This window comes from Urtica dioica, chromosome 4, assembly GCF_054948205.1.
Source record: "Urtica dioica subsp. dioica isolate 48M chromosome 4, U.dioica_male_clone48M_v1_H2, whole genome shotgun sequence".
NCBI lineage: Eukaryota > Viridiplantae > Streptophyta > Magnoliopsida > Rosales > Urticaceae > Urtica > Urtica dioica.
The window spans coordinates 47524600-47543554 of record NC_142759.1 but is presented as its reverse complement, the minus strand read 5'-3'; the positions used below and the strand labels follow the sequence as shown (position 1 = coordinate 47543554).

Below are 18955 nucleotides of genomic sequence, written 5' to 3'. Positions count from 1 at the left end.
GTTTTTATTTCAATGCATATCGAACAATTTTCATTCACAATCACAATAACTATCATCTCATAATAACGTATCATATTCAATTTTATTGGATTTCAATTAAATTCATATTGAAAAATCACAATTTGAAATTGACAGTCACAATAACTGTAGTCTTATAATACCATATCACATTCAATTTTATTTTATTTCAATTCAATTCAATTCATATCGACCAATTACAATTTACAATCACAATAACTATCATCTCATAATAACGTATCATATTCAATTTTATGTAATTTTAATTTAATTCAATTCACAATCACAATAACTATCGTCTCATAATAACGTATCATATTCAATTTTGTTTGATTTCAATTCAATTAAATTCATATTGAAAAATCATAATTTATAATTGACAGTCACAATAACTATAGTCTCATTATAACGTATCATATTCAGTTTCTTTAAATCGTATGAGTATTGGTTAGAGAGTCACTCGTAGTGTATTTGTTGAATATGTGAATGTGAATTTGGGTATTGATTATGTACTTGTTGAACTTTTGATTTTCGGTATTGTTGAACTTCTGGTCTTGGGCATTGTTGAACTTCTAATTTTGGCTTGATTTTAAAGTGTGTTTGTTTTTAGTGTAAGTGTTTTTGTTTTTATTTTTATTTTTTTACAGGCTATAAATTGATTGTGATTCTAAATCAGTTGAACAAACAGTGTCGATGTATCGGAAGTTAGTACAAAAAGAAACCGGACAATTCTGATCTTATGACTGCTATGTTTTTTATAATTATATCGCAACTAATTGAGTCCGAATGTCTAAACACGGTTAAATATCCATTTAATACGACTATTAAACGGTTTAATTTAACGATTATGGATCAGTAAAAAAAAATAAACGGTCGGATTTGGATCTAAATTTCAAACACGATTAATAAATGGTCGGATTTGGTTCTAGCAATTATTTATACAAACACGATTAACACGACACGATTACGACATGAACACGAAATTTTCATCCCTACCTCCTTCCTCGTCGGGTCCCTCACCGGTGCCCTCTCCAGCATATTCAGCCTTGCCAATCGATCCCCCCTCAGCCACTCTCCGGCGACCAGCCCCCCTCCGGTATGTCCTCTCTCTATCTCTCTCTCTCTCTCTCTCTCTCTCTCTCTCTCTCTCTCTCTCACCCTCTCTCTCAATCTCACTATGTCTCCCTCAGACCAGCCCCCCGCCCCTCTGCCTGGACCAGCCTCCCTGCCCCCCGCCCCGCCCCTGGACCAACCCCCCCCCCTCCCCGCCGCCTGGACTAGACCCCATCACTGCCCCTCGCTCCGGCGACCAGCGCGTCCTCGCTGCCCCCGCCCCACCGCCCGCGACCAGCCCTCTCCGCCCCTCGCCCCCGCCAGCCATCGGCCCTCCTGCAAGCCTCTCGCTCCGACGACTCGCGCCCCTACAAGGTTCGTTATCTAATTGTTACTTAGTAGTTTAGTTTGTTAAGTTGAATTGAAATGTTTAATTTAGTTTAGTTTTAGATTATCGTAATTATTTAAATTGAAATTGAAATTGGAATGTTTATGTGATTTAATTATTTAAGTTAATTTACTATTTTTTGTCTGCTGATTAGTTTTATGGATATATGTTGAGTTCAATTGTTTCTTTAATTCGATTGCAATTTGTTGAAAATTTGATTAATTAATTAATTAGTAACATGTTTAGTTAGATTAATTAGTAATATATATGAATAGAATAATCCTGGTTGGTTATATATGTGTTTTTTTAAAATTGCAGATTTTGGTTAGTCAATATTATAGGGGAAACTCTGCCGAATTTCTGGTAGAATAAAACGTATTTGTCAAAAAATTAACTCTTTCGATAATATATTTTAATGAATTAACTAATTTGTCGAAATTGGTTAACTCGTTAATGAAATCAGTAGTGAATTTTATATAATAACGAATTCTGACCATTTTTCAAAATTAATACATGTCATTCACAATTTCTCTTTCACTCTTACAAATTCGCTCTCGAATCTTTCAAATATTAACGATTCTCTCAATTTCCTAACAATTCATCACTCTCAATTTCATAACAATTCACTATAAATTTCAAATATTAACGATTTACTCTCAATTTCCTAATCATTCATTTTTACCTCTGAATTTCCTAACAATTCACTCTTACAAAATGAAGTCTAACGATTCATGTTTATCTCTCAATTTCCCCTCTCATTCAGTGGAATGTCAAATCCAAGTAGAGATTGGATTACCGAGAACAATCGGTTGAGTTTGCAATATAAAACAGGGGTTAACGAGTTTATCCACCTTGCAAGCAGACTCCCAAACGAAAACGGTCATTATCGTTGTCCTCGTAAGTCTTGTAATAACGTGAGATGGCAGGACATCAGGGTCATAAAGAATCACCTTTTAAACAAGGGGTTTACCCCGGGATACACCGAACGGTATCATCACGGCGAACTTCATGTGCTTACCCAAGTAGAAGATGCCAGCTAGACTAACCAGAGAGGAGACGGTGGATTGCATGATGCTCTTCGTGATATAATGGATCACGAGGACTTCGACGATTTTACGGATCCGACTCCGAGTGAAGTGCGTGTAGAGGAGCAAGTGGAAGACTTATTCGTCGAGTTGGAAGCAGAATTGTACCCTGGATGCAAAGAGTTTTCGTCTTTGTGGTTCCTAGTTTCGTTGATGCACATCAAAGTCACGAACCATTGGATGAACAGGTCGTTTACAGAATTGTTGCAGCTCTTGAGGAAGTCTCATCCAATTGGTAACCGAATTTCGGAAAAACACTACGAGGCCAAGGCGAAGCTGAAGCGTTTCGGCATGGGATACGATATGATCGACGCGTGCATCAACGATTGTGTGTTATTTCGAAAAGATCTCGAGAAAGATGAAGTGTGCCCAATTTGCAATGAGAGCATGGAAGCTAACCAGGAAGAATGTATCACAAAAGATATTACGATACTTTCCCTTGAAAGATCGATTGAAGCGATTGTACGCTTCTCGACACACGTCCCTTGAGATGCAGTGGCACGAACGAGATCGCATCAAAGAAGAAGGCATTTTGCGACATCATGCGGATGGTTTGACGTGGAAGAATCTAGGCGAGAGATACCCAGATTTTGCTGCAGAGTCTCGTAACATACGTCTGGGACTAGCTTCTGATGGGTTCAACTCGTTTGGGGAAATAAGTCTAGCGTACAGTATGTGGCCCGTGGTACTAACTGCATACAACTTGCCACATTGGTTGTGCATGAAAAAAGAGTACTTGATGCTGACGCTTCTGATACCTGGACCGAGCTCACCTGGAAAAGACATGGACGTTTTCTTACGACCACTAGTTGAAGAGCTGAAAGAATTGTGGGATACTGGGTTCCAAGTGCGAGATGGGGCGAACGATGAAGTGTTTCGATTGCGTTCCGCGCTTCTATGGACGATAAACGATTTTCCGACCCGGTCGTATTTGTCGAGATGGAGTGGCCAAGAGCATCTTGTGTACCCACGTGCAACCTTGAGACACCATCTATGAAAGTCAAAAACAAGATCATCTACTATGACCATCGTCGATTCTTGCCTACGCATCACCGATTGAGGAAAAGCATTGATCACTACGTAGATCGCCACGAGAAGCACCGTAAACCTGTCAAGTTGACTGCACAAGACATACTCGATCAGTTGGCTAGTGTTTCTTGCACGACAACTGGCAAAAATGCCGGTAAATGAAAACGTGCTGAGTGCGAATTGAATTGGACCGAAAAGAGCATCTTCTATGAGTTGTCTTACTGGTCAGAGTTGGAGTTGAAGCACAACATGGACGTCATGCATATAGAGAATAACGTGTGCGAAAATCTCACAGGTTTGAAGTCGCACGATTGTCACGTGATCATGCAGAGGCTGTTGGCTGATGGTATTCGCCCTTTTGTGCCAAAACCAATACAGGAGACGATCTCCGAGCTCTGCAACTTTTACAAGTTGATCAGTTCTAGAACCCTAAGAGTGGAAGATCTCGAAGTAGAGATACCTTGGAACATTAAAATAATTTTTCAGAAATAGAGCTAGGCCCGAAGGCTCCATTGCGGAAGCGTACGTTGTAGAAGAGGCATTGACATTTGTTGCAAGGTATCTCAAAGATAAGAAAATTGTCAATGAAATTCAAGTGCGGGAACTTTATGTTTTCCGGTCCGAAAACTGTCTGCCTTACGGGATGATGAAGCCGATAGTTTTAGACGATGACCAGAAAGATAAGGAAGAGTGATACATTTATACCAATTATCCACAAATCGATCCGTATTTGATGTAAGTGAATCGTTCATTTAAATATGTACATTACCTAGCTCATTGATTTAAATCTAATTACGTAACGTTAACAGTGAGCATTTGGAACTTATTCAAAATAACTCTGAAGCGGGAACTGAAGATTTTGATATCGAAGCAATGCATAGAAAAGAATTCAAAATTTGGTTTGCGAAAAAAGTAAAATGAAAGGATTCATTTGCTGAAAGCATACTAAAACTACTAATGACATCATCTTCATTTGCATATTTCAGATTTATGACATGAAAGTTAGTGGTTCCGACGTGTCCGAAGAGCTTTACGCATTGTCTGCGTGAAGTTCATCACTCGTCGTCGTGATAACCAACGAATCACCCAAAACAGCGATGTTTGTGTGCCCGTGAACGAGTTCAACTTTTACGGTCGAATGGAAGACGTCATCGTGCTGAACTATAGACATAACTGTCGTGTCGTACTGTTCAAATGCATATGGTATGGTGACAAGTACAATGCAGGACGTATAGTGCACGTTGATAAGACCACCGGAGCAACGAGTTCGTATACCGCCAAAGAGTGATTTACATAAGAGCCGTATATACTCGCGACTCAAGCGAAGCAAGTGTCTTACATCCAAGATCTCGTTAAGGGTCGCGAATGGGAAATCGTTCAGGAATACAATCATCGAGGGATATGGGACATTCCTGAAGTTGACCCGACCACTTCAGCATCGATTCCGTTGACAATAGAATTGTCAAATATCGACCATCTTAATCATTGACACGAAACCGCTACGGTCGAGCTTGTTACTGTTGTCGAAGATGATGAAGAAGTGGATGAAGAAGATGAGGCATGTGCCGTTTTTTAGGGAGACGACGTTGATGTCGAATTTATGTCTCGCAGGCGAAGTCTGTCCGCAACCGGGAAAATTTGAAGAAGAAGAAGACGAAGGCGAGACAAGGGTCGCTTAGTTTTTTTGGTCATCGCTCGAGGAACGTAATTCGCTTAATATTAAGATGCAATATATATGTGATTCATATTTTAACGTTGAAAAATTACAGCAAAAGAAAGATGGGAGTATGGGCTCGGCATTAGCGATATGGTCAGAAAACACCATGACGCTAAGGGATCGTGGACGACGGACTTCGCGAAATCGCAATTTGTAAGTTATTTGTTTTATTTACTATATTTAATTACTTAAATTATTCTTATCTGATAAGTTTTTGTGGTTTTTTTTTTGTGAAGGATCAAGTCACCGCCCAGACGATAGATATTTTGCGACAAGAGGAGGAGCAAAACACCGTGATCTCCCAAGAAGATGCAGAGATGTACGCGATGCGCGACGTTTTGGGAGTACACAGAGACTGGGAAGTCGGGATAGGGCCTTCGATCCCAATGTCATCGTTGGGTGTTGCCCAAGCGCTAGATAGAGGCTCATCAAGTTCGTCATCTCAGACCGATCCATTGGTTGCCGAGATGCGAGCTCAGATGGATGCCCAACACGCCGAGCTGCATGAGATGCGGCAACAGATCGCCTTCCTCATCCAAATGCACAACCAGCCTCCCACGACTCCCCAACCTCTGCCTCCACCGCAACCAGGTGGCACAGATCAGCATCAGCAGACGCCAGGTTCCATGCCGGGTTCTACGCTTTGTTCTATGAATTTCTTGCGAGACCGTCCTTACGGAAGCGGCGGAATGAGCGGCAGCGTGTCAGGCTGCGGTGGACGAGGACGAGGAAGCGGTTCCCGAAGTCTTGGCAACTTATTCGGTAGAGGGAATTCTACTATCGATAAGTTGTATAGGAAAAAAAAATTAGGAATTAACTTTTTCGTTTTTGTTAGACAGTATTTGTATTTTTAATTAAGAATTCTATTTTCAGAATATTATTTCTAATTTAGAATTTTGTTAATTAATTTTTATTTAATTATAGATGAATTTTGATTTAATTTTCTAATTTCTAATTTTGTAAATTCTTTTTAATTAAAATAACCTATTCGGTGCGACATGTCGCACCGAATATAATGGCGGGAAGATTATTAAGTGCGACAAAATCGCACCCGATATGAAATCACCCGCCAATTTCAAGATTTTTTGGCAGCAATACAGCTTGGGCATTAGGTCCGACATGTCGCACCTGAAAGTGTCGCACCTAAAGGTGTCCATATTAGATGCGACATGTCGCACCTAATACGTTTAGCGACGGACTTTTAGGTGCGATTTTGTCGCACCTATAGTCGCATCTAATAAACTATTAGGTGCGACTTTTGAGACATTTGGTGCGACAATCGTCGCACCGGATGCCTATATTTGTCCTAGTGTATAACGCTTTTCATAATTTTTAATTGAATTTATAATTAAAATATATATATATATATATATATATATATATATATTAAATGCACATAATACCTTTAGTAAAATCTTCTAATTATTTTTCGTTTTTATAAAAAAAAAATATCTCCATTTACTTTTCAATTTATTAATAAAAATAAAAATAAAACTATCCTTCATCTTACGATGAGTTTGGAGATTGGCTCTGGCGGCCCAAGAAAGCGATGACGATGACCTTGGACTTTTGTGGGCTCGTCAAAGAACAAATATGTGTGAGATGTGTTCGATACGATTTCATTCGTCTCCACACTAAATTTTTTTATTTTAATTTATTTCTAGTCATTGAGAATCACGAAATGGTAGGCATTCATTAATATACTTTCTTTTCTTCATAAAATACAAAATAAATATGTGATATCATTTAGTGTAAACAAGTCAAAAGTCAATAATATTTTAGTTTAAGGGATATATTTGATATATAAATGAGTTTCAGGGTATAACTATGATATAAGTAGTAATTTGAAAGGACAGATTTTATATTTCTAAAAGCTGGAGGAATAGTCGCAGCATTTCGATGAAACACAGGGCATACACATGATATATTCTGTAATTAATATGAGTTTGTTTTCAGTTTCATTGTCTATTTTATTGCTTTCGAATATTATTTCGTGTTTGTCTATGATCATGGATTCAATTAGGGGCTGGGTGTCTAGGTTTCTTGTTGATCAACACCAACGATCGGCACATTCCAGTTAGAAGTAAAAATCCTTAATACTCTATTGAAGAAAGATGAATGGTATTGGTGCCATTGTTGCCGCACCCTTTGGCTACAAAACGACAACGAAAATTCTCACTTCCTCCCCCAAAAGGCCACCCGTAGAAGGAAGAAAAATATCATATTAGGCCTCTTCAAGTTTAGAGTCATTTGGCACACCAACTACAAACATGTCCGAGGTAATTATCACTATTTCCAAACCATCACTACTAGAAAAACTGGATTAAACAACGCTTTTTTTTTTAACGGTGCTCTTCAAAATAAGCAATTTTAAATCATTTTTTGCGGTAAAAATTTATTTTGACCAATAAACATAAGCCACATAAGCGATGAAAATAAACTCCATGTATATTTATAGACGGCGCTGAATTATTGAGCGGCGTCTATAAATTTCAACCACTCATTCTCTTGTATTATTGGCAACATAGCGTCTATAAGTTCACGAAGTTAAGTTCAGATCAAGTGATGTGATGTTCTCAGTTCTCCTTGATTTGCTTAGAGATATGTTACCTGTTAACAATCAATTTCCACCTACTCTCTACGTGGCTAAGAAAACTCTGGCTGCCATCGGTCTAGGGTATCGTAAAATTCATGCATGTCCGAACGATTGCATACTTTATCATAAAGAGTATGAATCTTTGGAGCAATGTCATGTGTACGAAGAATCGAGGTGCAAGAAAAAGAATAATCCAAAGAAACAATCACATATCCCTGCAAATGTATTTTGGCACATTCTTATCATCCCACATTTGCGGCGCGTGTTCCGAAATTCTACACACTCCGAGAAATTGACTTGGCATGCGAATTAAATGGTTGACGATGGAAAATTACGACATCTTGCCGATTCGCCATCATGGAAGCACGTTGACTCGTTGTAGCCGACCTTTGGCAAAGAGCCGACGAATCTTTGACTAGCACTCTCCATGGATCGTATCAACACATACGATGCTCAGAGTAGCAGACATAGTTGTTGGCTTGTGCTTCTTGTGATTTACAATCTCTCAACCTAGTTATGCATAAAACGCAAATTCATGTTAATGTCCTTACTTGTTTCTAGCCCGAAGCAAGGTTGACATTGATGTTTATTTGGCCCCGTTGATTGATAAGTTTAAAATATTTGTGGGAGAATGGCGTACAAGCTTTCGACGCACATTCTCGAGAGGATTTACATTAAGAGATCCTCTTATGTGGACGATGAAAGACTTTTTTGCATATGATAATTTTTCTGGCTGTTCTGTGAAAGGATATTATGCATGTCTGGTTTGGGGTGAAGAAAAAGTAGGCATTTTCCACCTGAAACAGGGGAAAAATGTTGTCTACATGGGTCATAGACGGTTTATACCGTTGAGGCATCCATACCGCAGATGTAAAAAGGCATTCAATGGAAAGAAAAAGTTTGTTGTAGAGAAGAAGCAATTGACAGGACTTGAGACCTTTGAGAAACTGTCGCGTATGAAGTTTAAGCCTTTGGAGTGATAAGGATAAAAATCTCATAAAATCCGACATGATTTACCATGGAGTGATAAGAGAAATATGGGAAGTCGATATGTTTCTTTTTGAATGCCATTATCTCTCTGCGATTGGGTTGATAGTAATGGATGAGCCAAAGTCAATGCACATAGAGCTACATTGGTGGATCTAAAGAGGGTCGATCATTAAAAAGAGCCGTTTTGATGGCAACTCACGTGAAGCAAGTTTTCTATGTTGCGAGTCAAAGCAATACTAGATCGTCTTATGTAAATGCTACTCAAAGCAAAGACTATGCGAATGAATTTCATAATAAATTTCAAGGGAGCGACGCTTTAGTCGAGCACTTAACTCCAACCAAAGGGCTAATGACGGATGATAATTGTGTCGTCCATGATGACGCTAACCTATTATATCTACGAGAAAAAGGAGAAGGAATTTGGATATAGTTGAAGGTATAGTTATCGAGTGTTTATGTTAATTTATGTTATGTAATCGTGTTTTATGTATATGACAATGATAATATATTAAGTGTTTATATTAATTGATGTTTCATAATCACTTTTTTTTATATGTGCAGGTTCTGTATGTCAAAGCCACCTCCAGGAAGCAAGCGACGAGAGGTCCAACAAGGCCAATTTAACAAATTATGGATATTTTTATTATAGTTTTGGATTTGTTATAGACCTGTTTTGGATCTATTTTGAGTAGACTTGGATATTTTTTGAGTAATTTTGGATCTGTTTTGAGTAATTTTGAATCTATTTTGAGTAATCTTGAATATGCTATACACATTCTAAATTGTTTCCCAACAAGAATGTCACCGATAAACTACCTTCCCTATATCCCTTCAAACCCGATGAAATATGCTAATACTCTTCAAAATGCCTCTCCATAAAGCCTCATGTATTGATAGTTTTGCAGCTAGCTTCTTCCAAAAATATTGGGATATCTTTGGAAGACTTCTTAACTCATATTTGCCTCGGGGTCCTAGACGAGAATCGGTCAGCCAAAATATAAATCATACCCTCATTAGCCTCATCACCAATATCAAGAAAGCTCTATGTATGGAAGATCTCTGACCCCATAAGTTTTGCACCTTTATTTATAAAATCATATCCTTATGTCTAGCCAATCGTCTCCGATCCATCATGCCTTCTATAATTTTCGAAAATCAGTCAACCTTTGTCCAATGAAGGAAAAATTTCAACAATGCTATCATTGACTTCGAGGCTTTGCGTATCATGCGACTTAGTCGATTTGGTAACATTCATCACGCAACCCTCACACTGGCCTTTTCGGGTGGATTGGTCTTTTATTGAAGCCATGATACAGTGTCTCGGCTACGAAGACCGCTGATCCATAAATTCATGAATTGCATAACAACAGTCACCTTTTATTTTGTCCTCGATAGTTCAATTCATGGTCATATTATCCTTGGCTGTGGCATCCGCCAAGGTGATCCAATGTCACTATTCCTTTTCATATGTTGTACATAACGTCTCTCTTCCCTCCTCCACGAAACCCAATCCCAACACCACATGCATAGTCTCTCCTTCGGCCTCACAAACAACTCTCTCACCTCCTATTTTCATATAAAATAATGACTACCTTTCTAATTAAGGCAGACTCAACCCTTATTCGCTATTTTGGGTTAAGAAATTGAGTACATAAAATCCGAGCTTTACTAAGTCAATGAGCGTTGCGGTCCAAACCCTATAGCATATGTCCTCCATGTCCGCATTTTCCTTGTCAAACAAAAAAACTAAGTCTTTTCGCGTACAATAGGATGCAAATTTGGGACAAAATCAGGGGCGAGAAATCCTTCTTTTCTCAAGCCGAAAAATAAATATTTATCGGATTCTTTTTTTTAAGCCGTGCTATGAGTTCAAGGGTAGACTTGGGTTTTGTGACCTTGAAGCCTTCGATTAAGCCCTCTTGCTAAAAAAATCTTGGAGAATTATTCATAACCACACTTCCCAGATTCTCAAAGCTTACTACCCAAAAAAAATTCACTCCTCGACGACCAAAATACACTATAAGAGCTCTCACCTTTGGCATGGCCTCCTTTAGGAAGGTATCTCATCGTTACATGTTCTCGGTGTAGGGTCGAAAATGGTGAAATTTGTCAATCCTCCAAGATATTTGGATTCCAAGACCCTACTATTTCACCTTCATTGAACCTCCCTATCTTCCCGAAGACACCTGTGTTGCGGATTTCTACCATGACAATGGTGAATGGAATGTTGACTTTATTCGTGCTAGTTTCAACCTTGATGGCGTTGCCCAAAGCCTTAGGATCCCGAATCCTACTTGCGACGTTGAAGATCGTCTTCGTTGGCGCTACCAAAACAAAAGTCCTTAACAACCAAAACAAAAGTCCTTAACAACCAAAACCGACTCTAGCTCTGCTATTTCGTCCATTGGACCTCTCAACTCCTTACAGAAATCAGGCCCGGCCGTGACTCAGCTTCGACCACTCGAAGCCACCGCCCCCTTCAAATATCAGCGAATCAATGTACGCTGACACTCATCAATGATGACGATGCTATTTGTTCGCAACGACATCACTGCTGGTTCGGAATCATCCTTCGAAACAAAACCAACACAGCCACGAACACCCATATTGCCTTGACCCCCACTCTCCTCATATCCAAAATTGTTGAAGCCAAGACAATCATCGAAGGTATCAAACTCTCTCAAATTATTTTCATTAAACATTTTTCAAACATGTCTGACTGCCTCCGCGTCATTCAGCTCATCTACGCAACCGAGTCTCTAACTACGAATTGGGCCTCATTGATGACATACAACACCTCTCTACCGCTTTCTCGACAAGCTCATTAACCCATTGTTTCTTTGGCTACAATATTTCATCTCATTTACTTGTTAAGTATTTTGATGTTCCTCCCAGTGTTGTTAAAGCCATTTTGACTGATAAACCTTTATTCTATTAATGATATCAGTTTTTCGAAAGGAAAAAAAAACACTATTTTAGGCACTAACTAAGAGCTACAATCCTTAAAAAGAATATGTCACACTATCGTATTCCGATTGAATCATATACTCAGCTGTCACCAAAGTAATTATTCTTCAGCCACAGCTCTTGTTGCTCGACTGATTGTATTGTAATTTGTAACCTGATGCAAAAAAGAACAGACTAATTGTATTGTAACAAGTTTTTTTTTTTCTTCTTTTTTTCAATATATTTAAGAAACAGCGAGTTGAGGAAAATCAGACTGGCCGATACCGAAATGCTCTTGCTATTAAATAACAAAATATTTTTGAAAATTCTTCTAATTTAGGAGGAGCACAAACTCGACAAATTTTCAATCCATTCCATATTTAGAAGGGCGAGAAAAAGGGTTAGCAAGGATGTGTTTCTTATCTTAAAAATATTTTGGTTATAATTTCAAAGCTTGAAAGAATAAATAATCATATCAAAACAATATTAGTCACTGAAACAACAAATATTGGCCGGCACATTATCTAAATCCTTTTTTAATTAGTGTACCTGATTAGATTTCCAAAAGTCTCAACCGTTTGAAAAGCATGTAGATATAAAAATATCAAGCACCCATAATAAGCTCAAAGAAGATAATAGAGCATTTTCGTCGTGGAAAAATATATATTGCGAAATATAGTAGTGGTGATGTGAAATTTTGTAAAGCAGTTTTGTACTCTTTCCTGGAATGGAAACGTTAAATTAAATGGTTATTAAATTTTGTGTGGTTGAAAGATAATGATTCCTTAAGATGATTGCAAAAGATGGTGGGGATTTTTTTCTTCTTCTTTTTTTTTTTTTTTTTTTTGCAAGAGATGGTGGGGTCCATTTTATGTAAGTCAGCAAAGAGATAGATGAAATGCTCATTATATGAGATGGGATTTGAGTCTTGGTGTCAATTTGTGCATCCCTCAAAGCTCATGGAATATATACTTATATGAATGGTAAACTCTCACACATGCAAGCTCAAATTATACATATATAGCCCATTGTTCTTCATATTTATAATAAATAATTAAATTTATTTATAAAAGTAGTACAAACAGGCAAATATCAAGATATATATGTATGTGTATATTATATATATATATATATATATATATATATAATATTTACACAGGCGGGCCCGATAATATTTTGATTAACTATAAAAGCGGTAAATGAACATATAGTACAAAATTATAATTAGATTTAAAATAAATGAACATAAATTACAGTATCTGCTATAGTATGTGTTGAACAATTTACAAGCCGGTCTGTGTTATTGAAATGCATGAACTAATTAATTAATAAATTAATTAGAACAAAAGAGAGAATAGTAATAGGTATAGTAGCTTTTCGTAGATAAAAAATTTCGTCGAGCCAAGTCATGATACTTTAGTCTGAGTCGCGGTAGAATCTCGCGTCTAATTTAATATATTTTCGACCATTTTACCATTCACTGTATCTAAAAGGCACGGGAGTCAAAATGTTTTATTCCATTAAACTAGCCCAAAATTACATTTTTAACATATGAAATTATAACATGATGTAGGTTAAAAATATCTACATCGTGTAAGAGGTGAAGTTTCGAACTATTTTGGGGATTAATAGATTCCACGATGAAGATACTTTTGTGGACAGTTTTTCTTTTTCTTTTTTTAAGAATTATAGGTCTTTATAATTGGACACGTACTTGTTTGAAAATCAATGAAGTTTATCTTACCTTTGTAAAGATAATAGTAGTGCTAATAGTACTTTATACTTTATAGAGATTTGATTTTCATCGTCTAAAAGAGAGATGAAAGGAAAAATTAAAACTTCACTTTCGACAAATGGGAACAATACGCTCGATTCTTTACGAGCCAAAAGTCATACATATCTTTTTTTATTATATAACTTGTCACATGGCCATGTGAGAACCCTATTGTGAGATATAAACCGTTGAATTTTGCATGAACACGAAGCTTTAATTGTGGTGATGTATGATATAGGTCAATTGACTTTGAAAAATACTAAGACTCTTGTCCCCAGTTTGTTCAGATAGTGATAATTAGGTTTAATGAACAAAGTAAAATATTAAGATAATAATGAACAAAGTAAAATGTTAAGATAATCATTAAGATATAATTGATGCTTAAAAAAGAAAAATAAAAAAAGGAAAGGAAACTGACCAGGCACGCTCTTGGATCGGTTGATTTCATCGTTAAAAAAATATATATCTTACATGAAATGACGTACATATATCTAACGATACGGCAAATATGGATATTATATGTGTAGTTGTGCACGTAATGACGTTTTTTAAAACAATACAGTAATTTGATCATTATAATCGGATCTGCATGCACCGGAGAAAACGTAAATCATTATTTTTTGTGCAAATGACCGGGATGAACAATAATGTAAAATAAACAAATATCGCTATAGATTGTAACTTATTGGCGGCACTGACAAATTGCAACGAAACAAGGCTGTGTCTGGCTATAAGATGCTGATTTATTTCTTGATAAAAGGTTAACACCATATATAAGAAACTAAAAAGATTAAGAAACTTCAAGCGAAAATGAAAAAGAAAAGAAAGAAAGAGAGATTAAGATAACATTCATTAAAATATAATGATAATAACAAATGGGTACTGACTGACATCAATGCAAATAGGATATTAATTGTGCTTGGACTTACAAGTTCATTAGATAATAAGATATTTAAACATTAATTTATCGAGTACAAGGATATATATATATATATATATATATATATATATATATATATATATATATATATTGTGACATGCTTAAGATATCATAAATATTATTGTAAAACCCTATGATTAGGGATATTTTCACTCAAAACTTTTCTTTTAATTAAAAATTTTATTGTGAGCTTATTATTATAGCTAATTATTTATAATTATATATGTTATCTTATCAATATATTTATCAATATATTCAACAATATATCAACTTCAAATTACTCTTCTATAATATATTTAATAAGATCTCAGTTTCACTTTTTTTTTTTAATAAATCCAAGTAAAGAGTTTCCATATAAAAAAAAGTCCCCACTATAAAAGTACATTAAAAAATTTATACAAAGAATACATTTGAATTAAGTATTATGTGAATAAATACATAAAAATGGTGAATTTGACTTTACTTTTTTTTTTCTCTCGGAATTTTACTTTAGTTTTGTAAGAGTCCATTGTGTTTTTTGTTTACCCATCTTAGTCCGTTGTGTGTGCTTTAGATTTGGATGATGAATTTGACTTTATATCAGTTAATTGACAAATTTAAAATTGGGCCCTCTAGCTTATTAGCTTATCAGCCTTTTTAAGACTTAAAATTGTGAAATAAACAACGTTTTAGTAATATTTTGTAATTAGTCAATTTTTAATACAATAAGACATAATTACCCTTATTTTTTTCTCCTCATTCTTTGTCAAAAATAAATTAAATGAAAATAATTTATCTATACATAAATACTCTCTCTCTCTCTCTCTCTCTCTCTCTCTCTCTCTCTCTCTCTCTCTCTCTCTCTCTCTCTCCATATTACATTTTTAGTCATGACGGAGGTAAAAAACCAACAGCATCGCAGTCAATAGTCGATAATAACTGATAATAGGTCTCTCTCTCTCTCTCTCTCTCTCTCTCTCTCTCTCCATATTACATTATCAGTTATTACCGACTATTAGTTCAGGCAAAAACTTATTAACAATTATTAACGATTATTAATTGCGCTTTTAATATTTTTGACCTTTGTTCATGACTAAAAAATGTGACGAGAGAGAGAGAGAGAGAGAGTAAATGTGAAAATAGAGATAACTGAGATCCTAATAATTAGGGATTTTGAATAATAAATTAGATTTTATTAATTACGAAAATAAATTATATTAACTAATTAATAAGGGTAAAAATGGTATAAACTATGTACCACATAACTATAATGGCTAAAAAAAAAATCTTGACAAATTGAAATTCTTAGGTTTGAACAGGTTTAGTCAGTTACAAATGCGTTTTGGAATGTATTAATTAATATAATCAATTAAATTAAATAAAGAAAGTTATCTATACTAAAAAAAGCTATATTTATAGCTATAAATAATTTATGTAAGCATTAGATTAAAAAAAAAGTTATCAAATCGGATGGTCTACAAGTAATTTTTTGTTAATATTTGATTTTTAATAGCAAAAGTAAATATTTTCATTACATCATTTTCAAATATAAATTAAAAATTTGAAAAATAAAAAGCATCCATTTGATTTTATCAACGATTTTTAGATAGAATAATTAAAACCTGACCCACTAAAATTTACAAATTAATCAAGAATTTCTTTTAAATTATAAAAAATCAAAAAATAATTTAGATGAAGCCTATCTATTAGAATATGTTAATCTATCAAAATATCTATTTAATCAGACAATTACAAATTATAACGATTTTACTAGAGTACAAATTTTATCAATTCATTATATATTATTAAATATATAACTGATCTCCTAGAGTATAATTAAATCTCTATTTTTTTTTTAATTGAACGATTGTAATATTATAAGTGGTCGTATCAAGCCACAGAACCCTACAGAAACCATATGCGAGTTGGAGAACAGTACGCATCAAAATACAGTATATAATATCGTGCTTATTATTTGGAAAAATTAGGCATCTTACTGTATACAATTAATAAAGAACCACACTTAATTAATTAACACATGCCATGTGATTCCACTATTACAAACACTGTTACTGTACATACTATCAGCTCTCTAATTACTTTTTATAAATTGATAATTACACCACCTCTACAATATAATCTTGGTTTATCAATCTTCCCGTACATCACAACACCGATCACTCGGTGAGAAAAAAAAATATGTGTATGTATATGTATATGAATATATAATATCTAAGAATTTTTAATTGGTTACTAACAAACCCCCAATAATCTTCTGTGTTTATATGTATATTAACATTTTTGTGGAGTATATAATATATCCTTTGTATATATTCTAAATTTTAGTCAACATCAATCAACTAGCTAGCTAGCTAATGATAAAGTATATATATATATATTGTCTATACTCTATACTATTACTAATCATATAATTAATTTTAGTAAATTACGAGTATACGTATAAGTGTATACATGTATATGTATATAGCTAAGAATACCAGTTCATCCCGGGCAAAGGAAAAGGTCTTTGCTGGAAAATCCCATCTCCGCCGCCAAGATTAGCCCCGAGCACGGAGTTGTGGTGTAACGGCGGTTGACTCAACAGACTCGCCAGCGAGCTGCTCGGCGCGGCGTTGACTTCTTCGCTGTTAGAGCTGAGCATTCCGTCGAACAGTTGGTGGTCGTGGAAGCTCATCACCGAGGAGGCGGATTTCTCGGGTGGTGGCTTGTTGGAGATGCTTGGTGGGCCCATCATGACGCTCATCATCAGATTGGAGTTATGGTTATGGTCTGTGGGTCCCTCCTCGTACACGTCATCTCTCATAACTGAATCGTGATGATGATGGAGAAGCTGAGGATGATGATCCATCGCTCTTGACGTGTTGTTGGCCTTCTTGTATATCCGGCACAACACCCAATCATCCAGCTGATCAATACAAAATTGATATTGTAAACTTGGTAGGACTTTATATCTATCTGAGAAAAATACTTTCAACTCGATTTAAAAAAGAAAAAGAGTTTATCCGCTAATTAATATTTAGGCGATGGGTAAGAAACGTTAAAAAAGAAAAGAAATTGAATTGATCAGGATAATATCTACTGAAATGAGTGGAATACCCTGAGGGAGTTCTTTTTGTTGGAGGGATCGTGATAAGGCGGTCTGTGAGAGGGGCGATTGTGATCGGCGAGGCGATACTCGTGCATAATCCAGTTGGTCTTTATTCCCTTTGGCGGTTTTCCTCCGTAGAACACCAGAGCCTTCTTCACTCCCACCTTCCCGCCGCCGCCGGAGCTCACCACCGGCTTGTCCGTACCGGTCGCCTTCCAGTACCCCGACGTCGCCGCTCTGTTCGGCCGAGCTCCGTTCGGATACTTCCGATCCCTAGGGCTGAAGAAATACCACTCTTGCTCTCCAAACGTCGCTTTCGCTGATCGATCAATCAATCAATTCAACCGTTCACACAATCAACGCTTGTTATTCTATACGTTTAACTATATACCTGGAAGTTCCCATGGATCGAACTTGTAGAGGTCCACTTCGGCGATGATGGCGACTGGAAGCGGAGCAGAAGCGGCCTTTTTCTTCAGGTAGTGAACCACCAGTTCTTCGTCCGTCGGATGAAATCTGAATCCCGGCGGAAGATTCGGCGTGTGCTGACGTGGCGATCCCGCCGACGAATCTGTGCTTTCCATTAGAGAGAGAGAGTTTTTTATTATTATTATTATGAAGAGATTGAAAAGAGGTTTTTATTTTTTTTTTGTTGTATTCTTGAATGGGAAGGCAAAAGTAAGGCTTATATGAGTGCTTGCTTTCCGTAGTTTTAAAATGATGGCGGAGAGCTGGGATCGAGTGCGACGCGTATATGGGATGAGGGTTGGGATGGTCATTTGCTTGTGGGGATTTGGGAAATGACGGTTTTGGGGTCCGGTTCGTGAAAGGGACTGGAGGGTGGTTAGGAAGATGGGAACGGGTGAAGGAGGAGGCGATGGGTACTTTTTGAAGAAGACGTTGGGTTGAATATGGGCCATTGATGGTACAATGTAGCCCAATGCAACGACGGGGTGACACGTGGATTGCAGATTGGTGGGCCCCGCTTCCCACACAAATGAATCAACAGATTGTTATATGCTTAATTTTAATGATTATAATTAAAAAGAATTATGGATAGATAAGTGTGGGGTGGGAACCAACTTTAAGCTCAAAGATGTCATGCTTTTGTTGTGTAAATACCACCAAAATATGCAACAATAGGGTCCACCACATTGCTCCACACTTTAGCAATAAATTGCAAGGAAAAACAAATCATTAAGTGAATTTATAAAAAATAATAAAATAATAAAATTATTTTAAATGCTAATAGAATCTTGTTGATTGGGAAGAACCTAGGAATTTAGATTAGGAAGGATTAATATGCAAAAAAAAAAAGTTCAAGGGGTTAA

General features: G+C 36.3%; 1 protein-coding gene across 1 annotated transcript; it reads right to left on the bottom strand.

The window, feature by feature from the left end:
- Positions 1 to 16516: 16516 nt before the first annotated feature.
- Positions 16517 to 18350, bottom strand: LOC149401721 (NAC transcription factor 56-like). Its single transcript, XM_089611611.1, has 3 exons — positions 18016 to 18350; positions 17633 to 17943; positions 16517 to 17441 (listed from the first exon to the last, which is right to left on the bottom strand). Exons 1-3 carry the CDS (start codon positions 18206 to 18208, stop codon positions 17004 to 17006), a joined length of 942 nt encoding a protein of 313 aa, XP_089467737.1. The 5' UTR covers positions 18209 to 18350; the 3' UTR covers positions 16517 to 17003.
- Positions 18351 to 18955: the final 605 nt, after the last annotated feature.

What these genes read in the sequence shown, in the direction of transcription:
- LOC149401721 (XM_089611611.1), bottom strand. Translation starts at nt 18,208, where the DNA reads ATGGAAAGCACAGATTCGTCGGCGGGATCGCCACGTCAGCACACGCCG. An exon ending in CGATCCATGGGAACTTCCAG is followed by an intron (nt 17,944 to 18,015) that starts GTATATAGTTAA and finishes TTGATCGATCAG; the next exon opens with CGAAAGCGACGTTTGGAGAG. An exon ending in ACAAAAAGAACTCCCTCAGG is followed by an intron (nt 17,442 to 17,632) that starts GTATTCCACTCA and finishes TGTATTGATCAG; the next exon opens with CTGGATGATTGGGTGTTGTG.